A 21255-nucleotide genomic window follows, 5' to 3' on the forward strand; every position below is an offset into this window, starting at 1 on the left:
GTCAGAGCGAGAACATGCAAACTCCACGCAGACAGCACCGTAGCGCAGGATAGAACTGGGGTCTCTGGTGCTGTCAGGCAGCAATTCTACGAACTGCGCTGCCTCTCTGCACACTCTTGTGCCAGTATTTTAATGAGAACTATTTTGGGGGCTTTTTCAAAACTTTCTTATCACATCATTTATATCAAGAAAATATTGCCAGAGTTTGAATGTGAAGTGGCAGAACAATTTTGTGGAATAGTTTCAAAAGTAATTAACACCTCCAGGATTTCATTAGCTGATAAAAATGAAGACTGATTAAATTAAGATTCTGAGGATTGTAAACAATCAACTGCACTTGATATGCAAATTCTACTTAGTTAGCAACGAATGCAATAACAGGATAAACACTAAGGCAGATATAGGCTGCTCCATCATTTAACAGGGTCTCATTAAAGTAGGCCACCGCAAATATAAGGCCCCCCCCCCCAATGTGGGGGCCGCAAAGAATAAATGGGGACCCAATAGGGGGGTGCGAAGATATGTAGGGGGCCCCCACATCACCCCTCATCCTCCTGCACCCCAAGGAATTAAGTCCTCACCTGCTCAACCTCTCCCTATAGCTCAGCTCTCGAGTTCTGGCAACATCCTCGTAAATCTATTTCTATTTAAGAGGAATATTATTTCCTATTACTTAAGCAGCAACTTGATAGGATGAGGTTGTTAATGGTTGTTCCAACTTACCCGCAGGACTTCCCGACAGATGTACCCGATCCAATCTTCCTTCAAGCAGTTGCCTTTGGTTTTCTTGACCAAGTCAGTGACAGAACCTGCTCCACAGAACTCCATTACCAGCTGGAATTAAAGGTCAAAAGAAAAGCGTTAAGGTATGGTGAGTTTCCATTGTACAACTGGATGTCAAAGTTACAGCCTTGTTGAGTTTGCACCACAGACAGAGACCACGGAATGTATCCAGTTTCTGCAAGAGCCTCGAACAACTCCATTGAGTCTTATTCCATCCTTCGTATTCAATTGGCTTTCGTTGAGTTAACCAGCTACTCTTTAACGCACCTGTCCTATTAATCTTACCTCACTGCTCAATTGGATCAAGTTCTACTTCCTATCAAGGCACAAGCTTTACCTTTTTGGGTGTCTTAATGATTATGGATTTCCTGGTTTTCGATTTCGCCACTGGCAGAAATATCCCTGACATATCTATCATAACCATACCCTTTATGATACAGAAGTGGAGTTCCAGTGTTATGTGAACACTGTGTAAGATCATGATAGGAATAAATAGGTTGAATGCACACTTTTACCCAGAGTAGGGGAATCATAAAAGCAAAGGACATAGGTTTAAGATGTGGGTGGTGGGGGGGGGGGGGAAAGATTTAATAGGAACCTGAGGGACAATTTTTGTTTACAAAGGGTGGCAGGTATATGGAATGAACTGTCGGAGGAGGCAGGTACTATCACAATGTTTAAAACATTTAGACAGGTTTAGAGGGATATGGGCCAAACGCCGGCAGGTCGGACTAGTGTAGTTGGGGTATGTTGCTCAGAGTGGTCAAGTTGGATTGAGGGCTGTATGGCCATGACCATAAAATAGGGAATAGGCTGTTTTGCCTAACCAGTCTACAACAGTGACTGAGCCTCACATTAGCATATTTTCCAGTGTATCCATTTTCGCCTTCCAATTTAAATTGCTTTGGGTCTTCCTAATTATTGTCAACAATGTAACTCAGATTATCTTGCCTCAATGTGTAGAAAGGAACCAAAGATAGACACAAAGTGCAGCAGTTACTCAGCAGGTCAGGCAGCATCTCTGAAGAAAGGGGATGGGGGACGTTTCAGGTCAGGACTCTTCTTCCGACTGAGACTGAAGAAGGTTCTCAACATGAAACGTCACTCATCCTTTTTCTCCAGAGATGCTGCCTGACCCGCTGAGTTCCTCCTGCACTTTGTGTCTGTAATCTTGCCTCATTGTTGGCCCAAGGGCCTGTTGTGCTGAGTTTTGTTACCAATTACACGTCACTTTCACCATATCTCTGGATACCAGCCCCTGTCCATCTTTGGACCCTGCTTTCATGAACTCTGGAGTCAATTGCTAGTGGGAGAATCTAATCTGTGATTTATCGAGCAGCTAATTGATTAGTAAAATCAGGTGATAACTCTGTCAACAACCACTGTTGTGAAGTTTGAGATTGGTCTGGTAGGGTAAGTGAGTGATAAATTTGACCATTTGTTTATCAAACAATTTTTTTCAAAGGACCTGTAGTGTGTTCATGATGCTAAGCAGTGAGACTTTTTAGTTGCCCCTTCGTACAGGGAACTATTCCACTGAACATTTGGTGTCCATGACATGGAAGACTGAGGTTTGAGAAAGGAAGAGGGATATGGAGTATAATTTGGGGCATTATGCGGTGCAGTTTGCATCTCTGCTGCTTCACAACTCCAGTGATCCAGGTTCAATACTGACCTCTGGAGCTATCTGTGCAGAGTTTGCATGTCCTCCCTGTGCCTGCGTGCATGTGCTCCAGTTTGCTTCCACATTTCAAAGACATCAACTTCCCCCTGTGTGCAGGGGAGTGGTTGGACCTGGGGGGAGTTGAGGGGAATATTGGCGGATAAAAGGGGTTTGGGTAGGATTGGTGTAAATGGGAGGTTGATGGGTGTTTCAGTGGGATGAAAGGAATTTTTCCATGTTGTGTCTCTATAACTCAATGACTATAATCAGTCGCAGGGTAACTCCTTTATGAAGGTAAAAGGCCTGTCCCACTGTACGAGTTCATTCAAGAGCTCTCCCGAGTTTAAAAAAAAATCACTCGTGGTAAGTATGTTGAATGTACATAGCGGGTATGTCGGAGCTCGGGACGTCTCTTAGTGGCTCGTAACACTAACGGCAGGTACTCGGGAAACACGTTAAGCTCGGGAAGACTCGGGAAGATTTTTCAACACGTTGAATTTCCACAAGAGCCCGAGTACCACCGAGCGGCCATTACCGTAAATCTCAGAGTTCGAAAGGGCAAACTCGGGAGAACTCTTGAATGAACTTGTACAGTGGGACAGGGCTATAAAGGTCACAAAGTGCAGGGGTATCTCAACATTTCAGGCTGAATCTCTGGAGAACAGGTGATGTTTCAGGTTGGGACTTTCTCAGTCTGAAGAAGGTTCTCAACCCGAAAAGTCCTCAATCCATTTTCTCCAGAGATGCTGCCTGACCTGCTGTGCCCTTTTGAGTATTAACCATATGGGCAGCACAGTGGCTCAGCGATAGAGTTACTGTCTTACAGTGCCAGAGATTGTGTTCGATCCTGACCACAGGTGCATCTGTACGGAATTTGTACGTTCCCCCTGTGATCGCATGCGTTTTCTATGTGTGCTCCAGTTCCCTACACTCCAAAAACATACAGGTCTGTAGGTTAATTGGCTTCTGTAAATTGTAAATTGGCCCTCGGGTGTAGGTTAGTGCTAGTGTATGGGGTGATCATTGGTCGGCATGGACCCGAGAGGCCGAAGGGCCTGTTTCCACACTGTATCTCTAAAATCTAAAGACTAAATCTGCAGTTCCTTGTTTCTATCTTTTATGATTTTTGTCCAGAACAAGGGGTCACAGTTTAAGGATAAGGGGGAAATCTTTTAGGACCGAGATGAGGAAAACTTTTTTCACACAGAGAGTGGTGAATCTCTGGAATTCTCTCCCGCAGAAGGTAGTTGAGGCCAGTTCATTGGCTATATTTAAGAGGAGTTAGATGTGGCCCTTGTGGCTAAAGGGATCAGGGGGCATGGAGAGAAGGCAGGTACAGGATACTGAGTTGGATGATCAGCCATGATCATATTGAATGGCGGTGCAGGCTCGAAGGGCCGAATAGCCTACTCCTGCACCTATTTTCTATGTTTCTATGTTTCTATGATGCGGATTGGATTGTCTTTGAACTAAGGTAGGGACAGATGTATTCAGTTGGTTGCAAGGACTTCAGGGACTTGGAAGAGTTACCTCATATCATATTTTTGCCCAAGTCTAACCCTTGGTCTTAGACTGCTATGTAAGCACAAGCAATGTGTGTAATCGCTACATAGGAGTTTGCAAGAAGACAAGGTAACTATTCAAGATTTTCCAACTCTCTGATCCAGCCTGCCACAGTAACACGATATCCAGTTAACAAGTTAAGTGAGGAACTGTGTCTGCTTCTGTAAAGAGGCTTTGTCACCTTGTAATCTTTGGACAAGCCCAGTTCCTGAGAAAACTGGGAGAGCCAAATCTGCAAAAGCAAATGTTTTGGAGTGCCAAAGAGCTTGCAATCATTGTGACAGAAGGCTGGAAGATTTCAGTACTATAAGCTTTGGCAAAGTATAAGCGTTTTAGGGCAGCACAGTGGCACAGCAGTAGAGTTGCTGCCTTCGATGCCAAAGATCTGGGTCCGATCCGGACTACGGGTGCTGTCTCTATGGAGTTTATACATTCTCCATGTGACCGTGTGGGTTTTCTCTGAGTGTTCCGGTTTTCTCCCACACTCCAAAGACTTACGGGTTTGCAGGTTAATTGGCTGCTGTAAATTGTTTCTAGTATGCAGTATAGTGTTAGTGTACAGGGTGATCGCTGGTTGACATGAACTTGGTGGGCCGAAGGGCCTGTTTCCATGCTGTAGCTCTAAATCAAAATCAAAGTCAAAAGTCAAAGTTAAAGGCAAAAATCACCCTGATTTGTAAATAATGTGACTGGTTTTTGGATTAAAACCATTTATATTGACTACATCAATGCACACTAGAGTTGTAAGACAAGTTGAGAAGGGCAATAGTGGAGCTTAGAAGTTGTGTATATAAGCTTCCATTGCCTAGTCTTTATTCGAACAAACAATCCATCAATCCAGTCGACTAATGAATGGAAGAAATGGTGCAATAGAGCCTTGTATGTAAAGCAGGTTGTACAACAACTAACAAGGTGGAATTCTGTGGAAGAAATATACAATCAGGCCATCTAGTGTAAATATTTTGTGAATGCTGGTTGAATGAAGGAAAATACGGTCTGATTTAAGTTACCTTGCAGACATTCCCTTCACTGGTCTGATGATATTCATGCATCAAAATTCAGGGCACTGAACCAGAATTACATTTTGAAAACTGTTTATTTGTTCTTAGAAACCTCAGAGACAAAGTCGAATGGCCACATTTCAAAGAGGCAGGAGATTGGAGTCGAGGAAATCGGGTCAAACTCATGATCAAGAATTCTTGGAGTCAGGTGGTGAAGGAAAAGCTAGAGAATTAATACACACCACTCACACATTGTTCTATGTTACCCTATTTTCACATTCGCTCTCTACATACTAGGGGTGATTTACAGATGTCAATGAAGCTACATACAAGTTAACTGGAGACACACAGTGCGGTAACAGGCCCTTCGGCCTACCGAGTCCGCGACAGACAGACAGACAGACAGACAGACAGACAGACAGACAGAGACACACACACACACACACACACACACTTGACAATTTCACCAAAGCAAATTAACCTATTAATCTGCACATCTTTGGAGTGTGGTAGTAAATTGAAGCACCTGGAAAAAACCCACATGGTCACAGGGAGAACGTATAAACTCCGTACATTATAGAAAGGAGGTGAGGAGCAATTTCTCTAGTCAGTGGGTAGTTAATCCGTGGAACACCTAGTAGTTAGGATCGAGCCCGGGTCTCTGGCGCTGTAAGGCAGCAACTCTACCGCTACACCACTGTGCCACCCTATGTTTCCCTTTTCTCTCTCGCATGCTAACTGTCTTCCCCAATTCTCCAACTACACCAGGGGGGAATTTACAGTAACCAAGTAATCTACCTTGGAGCGTGTTAGGAAAGCGGAACACTAGGGGAACCCCATGTAGTCACAGGGGTTAACACAAAAATACAATGCCCAATGTACACTTAACAAATTTCTTCCCATCATCCATCTGGTAGGTACAGTCCCAGGGATAATATTGAGTCCACAGTTTCAGGAAATCAGCGGGTATTTTCCTCCCCACAAATGTAGCTCGATATTTCAGTTCCGATTTGGTTCTTTGTTTTATTTCTCTTCTGTTTCATAAGTTTATGTCAGTAGAACAGAATTAAGCCATTCAGCCCATCAAGTGTACTCCACCATTTAATCATGGCCTATTTCCCTCTCAACCCCATTCTCCTCGTAACCTTTGCCACCCTTACTGTCAAGTAAGCTATCAAGCCAATCTCCCCATTAAAAATGCCCAAAGACTTGGCCTCCACAGCTGTCCTTGGCAATGAATTCCACAGATTCACCACCCTCTGGCTGAATAAATTCCTCCTAATCTCCTTTCTAAAGGTTCCCTCCTTTTTATTCTAAGGCGGTGCCCTCTGGTCCAAGACTCTCCCATTAGTGGAAACATCCCCTCCAGATCCACCTTGTCCCGGCTTTTCACTATTCGGGAAGTTTCAATGAGATCCCCCCCCCCCCCCCCCATCTTTCTAAACCCCAGCGATTACAGACCCAAGCCATCTTCTTCTTCTTATCGAGTCCACACACAAGATTAGAAGTTGTTCAGCCAGAGCTGAACACTCTTCTCGGCATCTGCATCTTGGTGTCTGTCTTGTCGCTTCTTGTGCTTCTTGTGCGTGATGGTGGACAGATTAGTGAAACCAGGGTCGCGACGCGAATGCTCTTTCCTTGACCCCACCCAAGGTGTCAAATGCCCTTCATTCATTCATTAACCCAATCATTCATGTAAACCTCCTCTGGCCCCTCCCCAATGCCAGATTCTGCAGTTCTTTTGTCAACAAAGCACTTACCCACAGTTGATCTTCATGGTTTGAAGGATTTGTTCTGATGAAAGCCCCGTAATAAGTTGCAATATTCCTGTGATGAGAATATTTCTTCAGCATATTAATCTCCAGTTTAATTTCCTCTTCTTCACCCTGTTTCATTGGAAAAATGCATCAGTGTGAATTAACCCGAGCCTTTGAATAGAACAGCAAAGATCTTGCCGTAGTCTCTGCAAACTTCTTGTGTGTCTATTCACAACCCCAATTGAAACATCTAGAGAGTTCTTATTATGAATTCAACTGTTTCAAAGCAGTTTATACCCAATGAAGACTTTCTGAAGTATGGCTATTGTTGTTGATTGATCGAACGATACAGAATAGAAAAAGATCATTCAGCTCACCGAGTCCATGCAAGCCATGCAGTCACAGGGTGAACATGCAAACTCCACACAAACAGCACCCAAGGTCAGGATAGAACTCTGGTCTCTGGAACTATGAGGCAGTGACTTGGTTTTGGTTTAGGGCTACAGCATGGAAACAGCCCCTTCCACCCTTTGAGTAGATTCTGACCATCGATCACCAGTTCACACGAGTTCTATTTTATCCCACTTTTGCATCCTCTCCCTACATTCGCTGGAGGCAATTTACAGCCAATTAACTTACAAACCCACATGTCTTTGGGATGTGCGAAGAAACTGGAGCACCTGGAGGAAACCCACGAGGTCACAATGAGAACATGCAAACTCCACACAGACAGCACCCGATGTCCGGATCGAACCTGCGGTCTCTGGTGCGGTAAGGCAGCAGCTTTACCAGCTGCATCGGGCAGCGATTGCAATTCATTAAGCTCTACAAACATTGATGAAACAAGAAACGGATGTTAAATAAAAGGACACAAAGTGGTGGAGTTTCACAGCAGGTCAGGCAGCATCTCGGGAGAACATGGAATAACCAGAGATGCTGTCTGACCTGCTGTTATTCCAGTACGTTTGTGTCCTTTTTTGTAAACCAGCAGCTGCAGTTCCTTGTTTCTATTCTCCATTCTAATGATATTGGTTGAGAGTTAAGTACTGGCTGGAAAAATTTGAACCACGTACGGCAAATATAACTGCAGCCACTTCACACAAGTGTAAACAGCAACTCCCTCCAATACCAGGACTAAGTAGGAATTTGGGGATGTTAATTACTTATACAGGTCCACCACGGATTTTCTGGCACCCTTGGTTCCAGAGTCTGTGGGTTATCCATTTAGCCGGACCAACCGAGGCCACAGGAGTCCAACGTTACTGGAGGGACCGAGAAACTGGCCCACAAATTCGGCCACGTAAGTCGGCTAATGGAACGGAACCGTCGGCTCCAGCTGGGCTGGTGCTCCAGAGCCCGGCACAGGGGGCAAATTCGACCCGGCGATCAGACGTGGAAGTCCCGATGAGGTCGAGGTCGGCCTCCTCTCCCGGCCTCGGTGCCACAATTTCGGGGGGGATTTCAAGTGCGCTCTTCTAATTTGGTCTGGATCAAACTGGTGACGGACCACCAGTTGCCGGAAGATCAGTGGTGGACCTGTACAACATTTTCTTTTCAGGGATAAATGCATGAAAAATCTGTGCCAACAAACTAGAAACAGCTATTTGAGAAAGTCAAAGGCATCAAGATGAATCACTTACATTTTAAATGGAGTGAATGTGGCTGCATATTACAAATTCACCCAAACACTAATAATTCATTCTCTGAAGGAATATTAGTTTCCACTCTTGGAGAAAAGGTAAAGCCAGGATGGAAAGGGAAATATTATTGATGGAGAGCACTGCTCAGCTACACCTCTTGAAATTATAAGGTATGAATTATGGCTCGCAAATCTGCTAAAAGGTTCTTGACCTGAAATGCTAACTCTCCAGGTGATGCAGAACCTATTAGGTTTTTCTTGCATTTTCTGCCTCAAATTCAGTGTTCCAGCACTTTTAGGTTTCGCTTTTGATCTCAAGGTTTCACAACCTTGGTTCTTCAAATCAGGTGAGGTTGTAATTGAATTGAATGTTTGATTGATACAGCAGGCAAGCTGCCCCCCCCCCCCCCCCCCCGGCCCACCGAGTCCATACTGAGCATCGATCACCATTCACACACTAGTTCTATGTTATCCCACTTTCCTATCCACTCCCCACAAACTTGGGACAATTTACAGAGACCGATTAACCTGCTAATCTGCATGTCTTTGGGATACGGGAGGATGCTGGAGCACCTGGAGAAAACTCATGTGAAAAATGCAAAAAAGCACACACAAAGCCAACACTCGAGGTCAGGACCAAACGCGGGTCTCTGGCGCTGTGAGGCAGCAGCTTCACCAGTGTGCCACTGTGTTATCTGTATTCATTGTGGAGAATGACATTTAAGGAAAGGGCAGACAAAAATGCTGGAGAAACTCAGCGGGTGAGGCAGCATCTATGGAGCGAAGGGAATAGGCGACGTTTCGGGTCGAGACCCTTCTTCAGACTCCTTCAAAGGGTGGTGGAATTCTGGAACAAACTACCACTCAAAAAGGAAGATGTTCGATGTGTGGTGGGCTTGAAGGTGGATAAACGCAAGGGCCTGATGAGATGGATCCCAGTCCTCACAGTAAGGCAAGGGAGGATATTGCTAGGGTTTTGATGAAAACATTTCCAAATCTTCTCTGATAGAAATGTTTGACTCTCTAGTGCTGTAAGGCAACAACTCTACTGCTGCGCCACTGTGCAGTCGAGTATACAGTGTGGAAAGAGAAACAATTAATGGTTCAAGTCTGGGACTCCAAATCTTTCTCTTTCCACGGATGCTACCTGAGTGGTGCAACCGGTAAAGCTGCTGCCTCTTGGCGCCAGAGACTTAGATTCGATCTAGACCTCGGGGGCTGTCTGTGTGGAGTTTGCACTTTCTTCCTGTGACCATTGGGTTTACTTTGGATGCTCCGTTTTTCCTCTCATATCCCAAAGTCACGCAGCTTTGTAGATTTATTGGCCCTCTGTAATTTCCCCTAGTGTGTAGAGGGAGAGGGCGAGAAAACCGGATGACATAGAACTAGCGTGAACAGGTGATCGATGGCCGGCGTAGAGTCCGTGGGCCGAAGGGCCTAATTACATGCTGTATCTTTCAATCCAACCTGCTGAGTGTATACAGCATTCTCTGGATTTATTTCAGATTTCCGGCATTGAATCATAGTCAGTATCATATAGCATGGAACAAGGCCCTTCAGCCCCTCATCCATGCCGGCCGAACAAGATGCCTCATCCAAACTTGCCCAAATTGCCCTGGTTTCTAAACGTTTCTATCCCGCTAAACGTTTCTTGTCCATTATCACTGGGATTAATATAGATCAGATTATTAATTGCGATACAGCATGGAAAAGGGCCCTTCGTTCCACTGAGTACGCACTGACCAGGGATCACCCCGTACATTAATCCTATTCTACACGCTAAGGCAATTTACAGAAGCCTACAAACCTGAATGTCAGGAATGCTCAACAGAACGTACAAAATGCAGCACCTGGACAAAACCTACACAGTCACGGGGAGAAGGTACAAACTCTGTACACACATCAACTGCAGTCAGGATAGACCCTGCCTATTTAGCGCTGTAAGACACCAACTCTACTGCTGCGCCACTGTGCGGCCCTAAGATAGATACTTGGTTTCTGGCTTGGACATCATCAAAGACTTAACAGCATCATCACACAATACTTTACCAGAATCAACTGCCGGAACTTTCTTGGGTGTGTCGGTATCATATAGAACCCACAACTTTCATAAGTCATCAGAATGTCTCAATAACCCCGCACTTGCAACTGAGTATAAAGATAATGTTCTACTGCAGAGATAATGGTCGTGTCCAGGCTATCTAATGGCAAAAAGCGTATTTCAATCATAACTCAACAGCTGTCATGTGTGTTGGGACTTCGACAGAACATGAAGAGACTCTATTGAGGCTCTTGAGCCTACCCGAGGTGTCGTTGGCGTCAACGAAACACCAGTGAAGGGAGGTTCCCACTTGATAACCCCAATGATATACTAGCATCAGTCTTTTTTTAAATGTGCTTGTTAACAAGTGACTAGCTGTTTATTGTTTATGGAGTTAGTTAATGGCCTTAGCATAAGTTTGTATAATCAGTTTAGATAGTACTTTGGCTTTTGGGTTTGGTTTCCTTGGTTGAGTGCTTATCCTGGTGCTACAGTATTTTGTGTTTTAATTGTAATTTAGCTGCCAGATTTCCCCTGCATTATGTAGAGTCATAAAGTCTTACAGTGTGGAAACAGGCCCTTTGGCCCAACTTGCCCACACCGGCCAACATGTCCCATCTACACTAGCCCCACCTTCCTGCATTTGGCCCATATCGCTCTAAACGTTGTACTATCCATGTACCTCTCCAAATGTTTCCTAAACGTTGTGATACTACCTGCCTCAACTACCTCCTCTGACAGACGCCCACCACCCTTTGTGTGAAAAGATTACCGTTCATGTACTAATGTTGACCCTCACATACCCCTCGTGTACTAACATGGATTGCATTCATTCATTGTAGTTTGATGGGTTTTACAATTCCAAGGATTAGATGCATCCTTGGCACAAATGATACATTGCCCTCTCACACAAACACTGTCAAAAGATCTGCTGATTTTTAAGTGAAAGATTCATCCAAGTTTTCGACTGGATAAGCACTTGATGTGCTGTGACCCAGACTGCTGCTCAGATGTGGCGTGAGGATGGATAGTGAGACCAAATGCAGACTGGGCGATCGTTTCATGGAACACCTTCGCTCAACCCGCATGATCCAACCCGTTCCTTCTCTCCAGAGATGCTGCCTGTCCCGCCCCGCTGAGTTACTCCAGCTTTTTGTGTCTATCTTTAGTGCTTTTCCTACCTCATTTGGGATTATTTAAAAAGGAAAACCTTCTTTAATTCCACTTTACACATTATTCCAGCCATTATTGCAGAAAAAAGAGAAAGACATCAATATTAAAATTAATTTAAACTGGAAGTCCAAAATTGAACAGAAAGTGATGGGAACAGATGTCAGGCAGCATCTGCACAAAGAGAAACAGAGACGACCTTTTCAACCTGTAAGGTGGACAAAAATGCTGGAGAAACTCAGCGGGTGAGGCAGCATCTATGGAGCGAAGGAATAGGCAACGTTTCGGGTTGAGACCCTTCTTCAGACTTGTAATACTCTTTGTATTTCTGCAGTGCTCTCTAACCTGCTGAGTTTTCAGTGTTTCCTGTTTATATTGCAGATAAATCAATATTTTAAGATTCCAATTTTCTTTGTCGTTTCCAAATTACTCAACCTCATTCTTCTCTCTTTTTATTTAAATGCAGCTTGTGAATTTTGGAGTCGTGATCGTAACCTCTGATAGGTACGTTTCCCCCCCCCCCCGTTTCAGATAGAGAGATACTGCACGGAGACAGGGCCTTTGCTCTCTGAGCCCACAGTGACCATCAACAACTCATTTACATTCTTCTAAGGCAACTTTATCAGAGTCATAGTCATACAGCACGGAAACAGGCCCTTCAGCCCAACATGCCAATGCCTACCAAGATGCCCCATCTGCACACTAGTCCCACCTGCCCACAGATGGATCATATCACTCTAAAATGTTCCTATCCATCTACAAAACCTTTTCTATCCAAGTATTTTCTCCATATTGATATTCTTGCCATATCCTGCCAAATTCTTCTATTCACCTATAGACTAAGGACAATTTACAGAGGCCAGTTAACCTTCCAACCCTCACATCGATGGGTCATGGGAGTAAACTGGAACACTCGGAAACACACAGTCTGCACAGACAGTACCTGAGGTCAGGATCGAACCTAGGTCTCATGTGCTGTGAATCAGTGGCTCCACCAGCACTCTGTAATTTCCTCCTTCCCTACAATGCAGCTTGATATCTGCGTTCCTCCAATTCCGCCCTCTTGCAAACATTAGATTAGATTAGATTAGATTAAACTTTATTAAACATGTGATTTCAAGCACTGTATCGTTGGAGTCTTGGGTTTAGATGCTAACAACTGGGATTCATGCTAGAAACCTCCCTCATTGCCACCACTTTTTCATCCACTAAGATACTCTCCAAAACCTACCTTCTCATCCATGTGGCAAACCACAAAACTTCATTTGATCATACCAATGAAAAGCCTCTTGGGATGTGTTATTGTGTTAAATGTGCCATTTGAAGCGGGGATTGTCTACTAGTACTAATGAAATAGAAATGAAGGAAGATGGAAAAAGTATTTCAGAGTTTTATGAACTTGGGATGTTGCAAAGCATTTGACTGTCAATGAAATCCTTGCAGCCATGTTGCCTTATATACCGAGGTAAATCACACAAGAGAGAACAATGCGCAGTGGCCTCACAGCTCCTGAGACGCGGGTTCAATCCTGACTGACCTTCCCCCCATGACTGCGTGGGTGTCCTCCGGATGCTCCAGTTTCCTCCCACATTACAAAGACGTGCAGGTTTGTTGGTTGATTGGCTTCTGTAAATTGTCACCCGTGCGTAGGATAGAACTGGTGAATGGGATGATCGATGGTTGGCGTGGACTCGGTGGGCCAAAGAGCCCATTTCCACGCTATGCCTCTAAACTAAACTGAACTAAAGACTCAACCTTGTGTTTGGCTCCCAATGAATGTGTGCCTCCTTTGTGGCCTCAAACTGTCCTGCAAAGTAAAATGGACTGAGAGCAATGACGAGATCACACTGATGGTCTCTTGGTAGCTATAGTTGGATCTATGACTAACCCAATAAGTTGATGAGTGGTCAGGACCTCAAGGAGGAAGTATGGGTGGGGTGTGGGTGTAAGTGTGAGGATTGTGGTTTGTTGATAGTTTAGTTTCGTTTAATTTATTTCTACGTGTACCAAGGTGCATTGAAAAGCTTTTGATGAGTGCCAGCCAGTCAGCAGAAAGACAATACATCATTACTATTGAACCATCCACAGTGTATAGATACATGATGAAGCTAATAAAGTTTAGTGTAAGATAAAGTCCAGTGAAGTCCAATTAAAGGTTTCAAAGGTTATTTTATTGGTCACATACACCTAGGTGTAGTGAAATGCTTCTTGCCAATGCAGCACATGAAGAAAGAATACAGACATAACAGTAATAAAGAAATTTAAACATAAAAACATCCCCCCACAATGGCTCCCACTGTGGGGGAAGGCACAATGTCCAGTCCCCATCCCATGTCCACCCATAGTCGGGCCCATTGAGGCCTCAGTTGCCTTTACGGAGGCCCGATGTTCCAGGCCGTTCTCGCCGGGTGATGGTGCTCCGGCGTCGGGAGAATCCTCTCAACGGCATGGGAACCCTGGAACGTCCGCTTCCCTTACCGGAGACCGCGGCTTCCGAAGCCAACAAGGCCGCGCCGGATGGAGCTCCACAAGTGGCGATCTCGTCGCGAGATCCCAGGCTCCCGATGTAAAGTTCAGCGCCGCCGCCCGCAGCTGGCCGCTCCACAATCCCGCAGCTCCGCGATGTTCATCGGCGGTCTTCAGCTCACCTGAGTTCCAGCGCAGCGTCCCGGGCAAGGCATCGCCCGCTCCGCTCCGTGATAGCGCTCCAGCGCTGTGCCGCCGCCGAAGCCGAGGTACTGGGCACTCCCCTCAGGAAACACCGCTCCAGGCCCGCTGGTAGGCCGCGAGGACAGGTCGAAACTGCAGCCCGGAGAAAAGCTGCCTCTCCGACCAGGTAGGAGACCCTAGAAAGCAGTTTCCCCCTTCCCCCCCCAACATAAAAAGGCTAGAACTCCTAAAAACAAAACACTCAACTAACTAAAAATAAGAAAAAATATGAAAAACAGACAGCTGCAGGCTGGGCAGCCATACCACACAGGACGGCGCCCTCGTCCTGTGTGGTAAGATAGTCCAAAGGTCTCCAATGAGGTAGATAGTAGCTCAGGACTGCACTCCAGTTGTTGGTAGGTTGGCTGGAAGCACAGCTGGGGAGAAACTGTCCCCGAATATCGCAGGAATACAACTTAAATTGTTTTCTAACATAAATTACATTATGATAACCATCAACCTCACTCCAAAAATTAAGCTGAGTGGGAAAAATGATAGCTCAGGAATCTATATCTCTATACCTATAAAAAATCTGATTGTATGTGTGTGTGTGTGTGTGTGTGCGCGCGAGTGCGTATGTGTGTGTGTGTGTATTCATTGTATCTTGCCCAAAACGCAACACGCTAACATTTTTACATATTCTTATTCACATTTTTCCCCTCCACGACCTCATCAGGTTCACTTCAGTTTTCATGCTGTTTCAGGTCCCCCCCCCCCCCCCCCCCCCCCCCCCCACAATCCCTCTCACCCCCACCCTCCTAATGGTACAAGGGAAGTACAATATTATTCTAATAAAAAGGAACTCTATTCCCTATTTCTATGTGAAGGCCAAATCACGATGGATTTAAGAGAGAGTTAGATAGAGCTCTAAGGGCTAGTGGAATGAAGGGATATGGGGAGAAGGGTTATTGATTGGGGACGATCAGCCATGATAACAATGAATGGCGGTGCTGGCTCGAAGGGCCGCAAGGTCTCCACCTGCACCTATTTTCTATGTTTCTATGAACTGAAGATACTGCTTGCTGCTGCTGGCATCGACAATGGCTGCCACAGTGTACTGCTCCTTGCTGTTTTGTATGCGTTTGTTTGTTTGTGCCGTCTGTGAAAACCTTACAAAGATTACTTTCACGAGAGAGGTGCTCATAAACATCGAACATACGGTACCTCCAAACATCGTTCTGGATTTCTCTCACTCGCTGGATTATTTGGACATACTCATCGGCGGGGCTGTGGCTGCTTTTAAGGTCTTGAGACAGAGGACCCGTGGGAAGCGCTCTGGAGCACTCACCCAACTCCGCCAACGAGGATCACACACACCACTCCCAAGCATATTCCTGGCAAACGTACGTTCTCTCAAGAACAAAGTGGACGAACTGCAACTCCTGTGCCGGACAAACAAGGACTTCTCTCGAGATGCTGCCCTGTGTTTCACCGAGACCTGGTTGTGTGAGTTGACCCCGGACAGCGTGCTGCAACTGGCTGGCTTCCAACCTCACAGAACGGACCGCGAAGTGGAGGCAGCGGGGAAATCAAGAGGCGGTGGAATATGCTTCTATACCAACCAGGACTGGTGCAGCGACATCACGGTACTGTCAAATTTCTGCTCTCCCAACCTAGAATCCCTCTTTATAAACTGCAAACCCTTCTACTCTCCGAGGGAATTTAACTCCTTTATTCTCGCTGGAGTTTACATTCCCCCCCAAGCCTGCGTACGTGAGATGCAAAAGTAACTTGCTGACCAGGTAATAAGGGTAGAGAGTGACTTCCCGGACTCCATGGTCATTGTTTTGGGGAACTTTAACAAAGCTAACCTCAGCCGTGACCTTCCAAAGTACAGACTTCATGTTACCTGCCCCACCAGAGGGGAGAGAACACATGATCACTGTTATACGGCAATCAAGAACGCATATCGCTCTGTTCCCCGGGCGGGTCTGGGTCTCTCTGATCATTGTCTAGTTCACCTTATTCCGACCTACAGGCAGAAACTAAAAGCTGTTAAGCCTGTGGTCAGAACAACGAAAAAGTGGAGAAGCGAGGGCATCGAGAACCTACAATCCTGCTTTGACTGCACGGTTTGGAATGTGTTCAGGGAAGCAACCACAAGCCTCGATGAGTATACAGACACTGTATCATCATGTGTCAGTTTTTGCGAGGACAGTTGCATTCCAACTAAGACCCGGACATGGTTCAACAACAACAAGCCCTGGTTCATTGCAAAACTCAGACAGTTCCGACGATCTAAAGAGGAGGCCAACAGGAGCGGGGATGCAGACCTCTACAGGCAGGCCAAGTACAAGCTGAGAAGAGGAATCAGAGCTGCCAAGGAAAGGCACTCTGAGAAGTTGAGGAGCAAGTTCTCAGCTAATGACTCTTCTTCAGTTTGGAAGGGCTTGCAAGAAATTACCAGCTACAAGAGGAAATCCCCCGCTCTTTGGACAATCGTCAGCTGACCAACGACCTGAATGGGTTTTACTGCCGGTTTGAAAATCAGAAACGTAACCCCGGTACCCCCTCCCCCCCACCCTCTTCCCCCTACCTCCCCCCCTCTTCCCCCTCCCCAACCAACACAGCCAGACCACAATTTGCAAAGAATGGACCCTGCACCCTCTCCTTCCTATTCACCACTTCACACCTACTTAAGGCAAGACTCCAGTATGAAAAGACTGGACCATTTTCCCACCACAACCAACACTTCACACCCACTCACAGCCTGACCGCAGTCTGCAAGGACTGGGTCCTTCTACACCCACCCCCTCCAATCACCACTTCACACCCAATAACCCACACCCTCTGTGCTGAACAACATCACTTCATCAACAATAAAAATAGAGGTGGAGAGGTTTTTCAGAGGACAGAAAAGCCGGAAATCTCCAGGACATAGAAACATAGAAATTAGGTGCAGGAGTAGGCCATTCGGCCCTTCGAGCCTGCACCGCCATTCAATATGATCATGGCTGATCATCCAACTCAGTATCCCGTACCTGCCTTCTCTCCATACCCTCTGATCCCCTTAGCCACAAGGGCCACATCTAACTCCCTCTTAAATATAGCCAATGAACTGGCCTCGACTACCCTCTGTGGCAGGGAGTTCCAGAGATTCACCACTCTCTGTGTGAAAAAAGTTCTTCTCATCTCGGTTTTAAAGGATTTCCCCCTTATCCTTAAGCTGTGACCCCTTGTCCTGGACTTCCCCAACATCGGGAGCAATCTTCCTGCATCTAGCCTGTCCAACCCCTTAAGAATTTTGTAAGTTTCTATAAGATCCCCTCTCAATCTCCTAAATTCTAGAGAGTATAAACCAAGTCTATCCAGTCTTTCTTCATAAGACAGTCCTGACATCCCAGGAATCAGTCTGGTGAACCTTCTCTGCACTCCCTCTATGGCAATAATGTCCTTCCTCAGATTTGGAGACCAAAACTGGTCCTGACAAAACAGGACCTGACAATGTTTCCCCCTCTACTCTCAAGCTCTGTGCCAAACAACTGGGATCTATACAGACATTATTAACCAGTCCCTGCAAACATGTACTGTCCCTGCCTGCTTTAAAGTCTCCACTATTGTCCCTGTACCCAGAAATGCAAGGATTACTTGTCTTAATGACTACAGGCCTGTCGCATTGACCTCTGTAGTCATGAAGACACTTGAAAGGCTTGTGCTGGCCAAGCTGAAAAATATCACAACCCCCCTGCTGGACCCTATGCAGTTTGCATATCAGACCAATAGATCTGTGGATGATGCAGTCAACCTGGGCCTGCACTTCATCCTCCAGCACCTAGACCGCCAGGGGACCTATGCGAGGATTTTGTTTGTTGATTTTAGCTCTGCATTCAACACCATTGTGCCAGAGCTACTACACTCCAAATTTTCCGAGTTGACTGTGCCTGAACCCCTCTGTCGGTGGATCACCAGCTTCCTAACAGACAGGAAGTAGCATGTGAGGCTGGGAAAGCACATCTCGGATCCGCAAACGCTCAGCATAGGAGCACCGCAAGGCTGCGTACTCTATCATCTCCTCTACTCTCTCTACACCAATGACTGCACCTCCACAGACACCTCTGTCAAGCTTCTCAAGTTTGTGGATGACACAACCCTGATTGGACTGATCCAGGATGGGGAGGAATCTTCCTACAGACAGCAAGTGCCACAGCTGGCATCCTGGTGCCATCGCAACAACCTGGAGCTCAATGCTCTTAAGACAGTGGAATTGATTGTAGACTTTAGGAGAGCTCCCCCTCCCATCACCCCACTAACCATCAACAACACCACAGTCACATCTGTGGAGTCTTTTAAGTTCCTGGGAACCATCATCTCCTAGGACCTTGAATGGGGGGCTACCATCGACTCCACAGTCAAAAAGGCACAACAGAGGATGTACTTCCTATTGCAGCTGAGGAAATACAATCTGCCACAGGCAATGATGGTCCAATTCTACACGGCCATCGTAGAGTCTGTTCTCACCTTCTCCATCATGGTCTGGTTTGGCTCAGCCACCAAGCACGACACCTGGAGGCTGCAGAGAATCGTCCGATCAGCTGAGAAGGTTATTGGCTGCAACCTTCCCTCCATTGATGAACTGTACACTGCAAGGGCCAGGAAGCGAGCGGGCAAGATCATCTCTGACCCCTCTCACCCTGGCCACAAACTTTTTGAATCACTTCCCTCTGGAAGGCGACTCCGGACTGTCAAAGCTGCCACAGCCAGACATAAAAACAGCTTTTATCCACGAGTAATTGCTCTACTCAACAGCCAAAAATCTGTAGCCTCCCTTTGATCTGGTATTTTGTTGGTTCACATGCTTGATCAATGGTGTTTTATCATTAATGTTTTATTATTATTAATGTTTAGTGTTTTCTGTGTCATTCGTAACTGTCACAGTATGTCATGTTGTTGCTTGTGGGCGGAGCACCAAGGCAAATTCCTTGTATGTGAATACTTGGCCAATAAACTTACTTACTGCTTTACACGAAAGATAGGACACAAAATGCTGGAGTAACTCAACGGGTCAGGCAGCATCTCTGGAGAACATGGATAGGTGATTTTTCGGGTGGGGACTCTTTTTCAGACTGATTGTAGTTTGGGGGAGGACAGGGGGGGGGGGGGTGAACTGGAAGCAAAAGGCCAGGACAAATTAGGACCGGTAACAGATGACCTCAGGCAAGGAGGTTCCCCGATCAGCTGATTGTTGGCTGGGGATATTGTGATAGCAAGATGGATACATTGTTGTGAACTGTGGCACTGGTTAACAAACATTTAGTGGAGTAAGAGGAGCAAGCGGGAGGAAGAGTAATAGCCCTGTCCCACGGTACGAGTTCATTCCAAGAGCTCTCCCGAATTTAAAAAAAATCAAACTCGTGGTAAGCATGGAGAATGAGCAGCGGGTACTTCTGAGCTCGGGGACGTCTCTTAGCGGCTCGTATCGCTAACGGCAGGTACTCGGGAAGACTCGCTAACGGCAGGTAGGCACGGGAAGACTCGTGAAGATTTTTCAACATGTTGAAAAATGTCCACGAGAGCCCCGAGTACCGACGAGTGGCCATTACCGTAAATCTCCGAGTTCGAATCAGGGCAAACTCGGGAGAGCTCTTGGAATGAACTCATATCATGGGACAGGGCTTTTAAGTAACTTTTTTTATAGGTAGCGTTGACAAACAATCCCCTCCCCCCACACCCGACTCGCTGAGTTACTCCAGCATTTTGTGTCTACATCTGCAAAATAAATCTACCAAGTCTGATCTCAATCAGTGTTGAAAAAAACAACGATTTTCTTCAATATCTTTCAGAGAAGGAAATCAATATTCTTTCCTAAGCTAACCTAATGCGACCTATTCTCATTTGACTGGCTCTTAAATGTCCTCTAAAATGGCCCATCGAACCATGGGAAGGTCAGTTGCAATGAGCCTTGCCTGTGCTTTTGACAATCTGAGAAAATTCTATTAAAAAAAAAGATGAAAGCACAAACAGAGCAAAGATGAAGATGAAAAGATGTGGCATCACCACATCACTGAAAGCCTGATGGGTTTACGGTTGAATTGTTGGGGTGTTACTACCACGCCCTTGGTACTTTGAACGTACATCCTGTTACAAAAGAGCCTTTTTGTGAGAGAAAATAAACCTCTTGACTCTTTACCTACAATGTGGATCAGTGCTGCACAGAAACAAGACCTTCCACCCACTATTTCTATGCTGCACATGATACCAAAATAAACTAATTTCCTCTGCCTGCATGTGAAACTTATTGCTCCGTTTCCATCTGCTGATCTCAAAGCACCTTAAACACCACCATCGCATCTGCATCCTTCACCCCTGGCAGCACGTTCCAGGCACCCACCACTCTCTGTGTAAAAAAAATCTTGCCCTGCACATCTCCTTTAAATGTTGCCCCTCTCACCTTCAACCTATACCCTCTAGTCTTTGATGTGTCCACCCTGGGAAAAAGGTTCAGAGTGTCTACCCTGCATATTTGCCTCACAATTTTATAATTCAATTCAATTCAATTCAATTCAACTTTATTGTCATGGCACAAATACGAGTATAGGTACAACGAAATGCAGTTTAGCGTCTGGTCATAGTGCAAGATAGTAGAAGTAAAAATAAAAATACAAAATAAAAATACAAATAAAAATAAAAATACTGGATTGTGGATGAATTAAACTGGTACATAGGCAAATAACTGTATACAAATGGGAGAGTCTAAAGATAGCTAGCGACGGGACTCTGAGTTCAGCAGTGTAATGGTGTTATTGAAAAAGCTGTTCCTCAGCCTGCTTGTGCGAGACCTGAGGCTCCTGTACCGCCTCCCTGATGGGAGGAGGGCAAACAGTCCATGGTTAGGGTGAGAGGGGTCCTTGATGATTTTCCCGGCCCGTCTCAGACACCGTTTTCGGTGGAGGGCATCCATGGCAGGGAGTGGGGCACCGATGAGCGGTTTT

At 45.8% G+C, this 21255-nt stretch overlaps 1 protein-coding gene across 3 annotated transcripts in view; it reads right to left on the reverse strand.

Annotated features, from left to right (window-relative positions):
- nrk (Nik related kinase) overlaps positions 1–21255 on the reverse strand; it is a 266045-nt gene that overhangs the window by 164597 nt on the left and 80193 nt on the right. For all 3 annotated transcript variants that reach the window (XM_033030272.1, XM_033030271.1, XM_033030269.1), the window contains exons 4-5: positions 6771–6896; positions 724–834 (exon numbers count right to left, since the gene is read on the reverse strand). In XM_033030272.1, coding sequence (XP_032886163.1) covers positions 724–834; positions 6771–6896 — 237 coding nt within the window. The remainder of the gene's footprint in view (positions 1–723; positions 835–6770; positions 6897–21255) is intronic.

This window comes from Amblyraja radiata, chromosome 12, assembly GCF_010909765.2.
Source record: "Amblyraja radiata isolate CabotCenter1 chromosome 12, sAmbRad1.1.pri, whole genome shotgun sequence".
Classification (NCBI taxonomy): Eukaryota; Metazoa; Chordata; class Chondrichthyes; order Rajiformes; family Rajidae; genus Amblyraja; species Amblyraja radiata.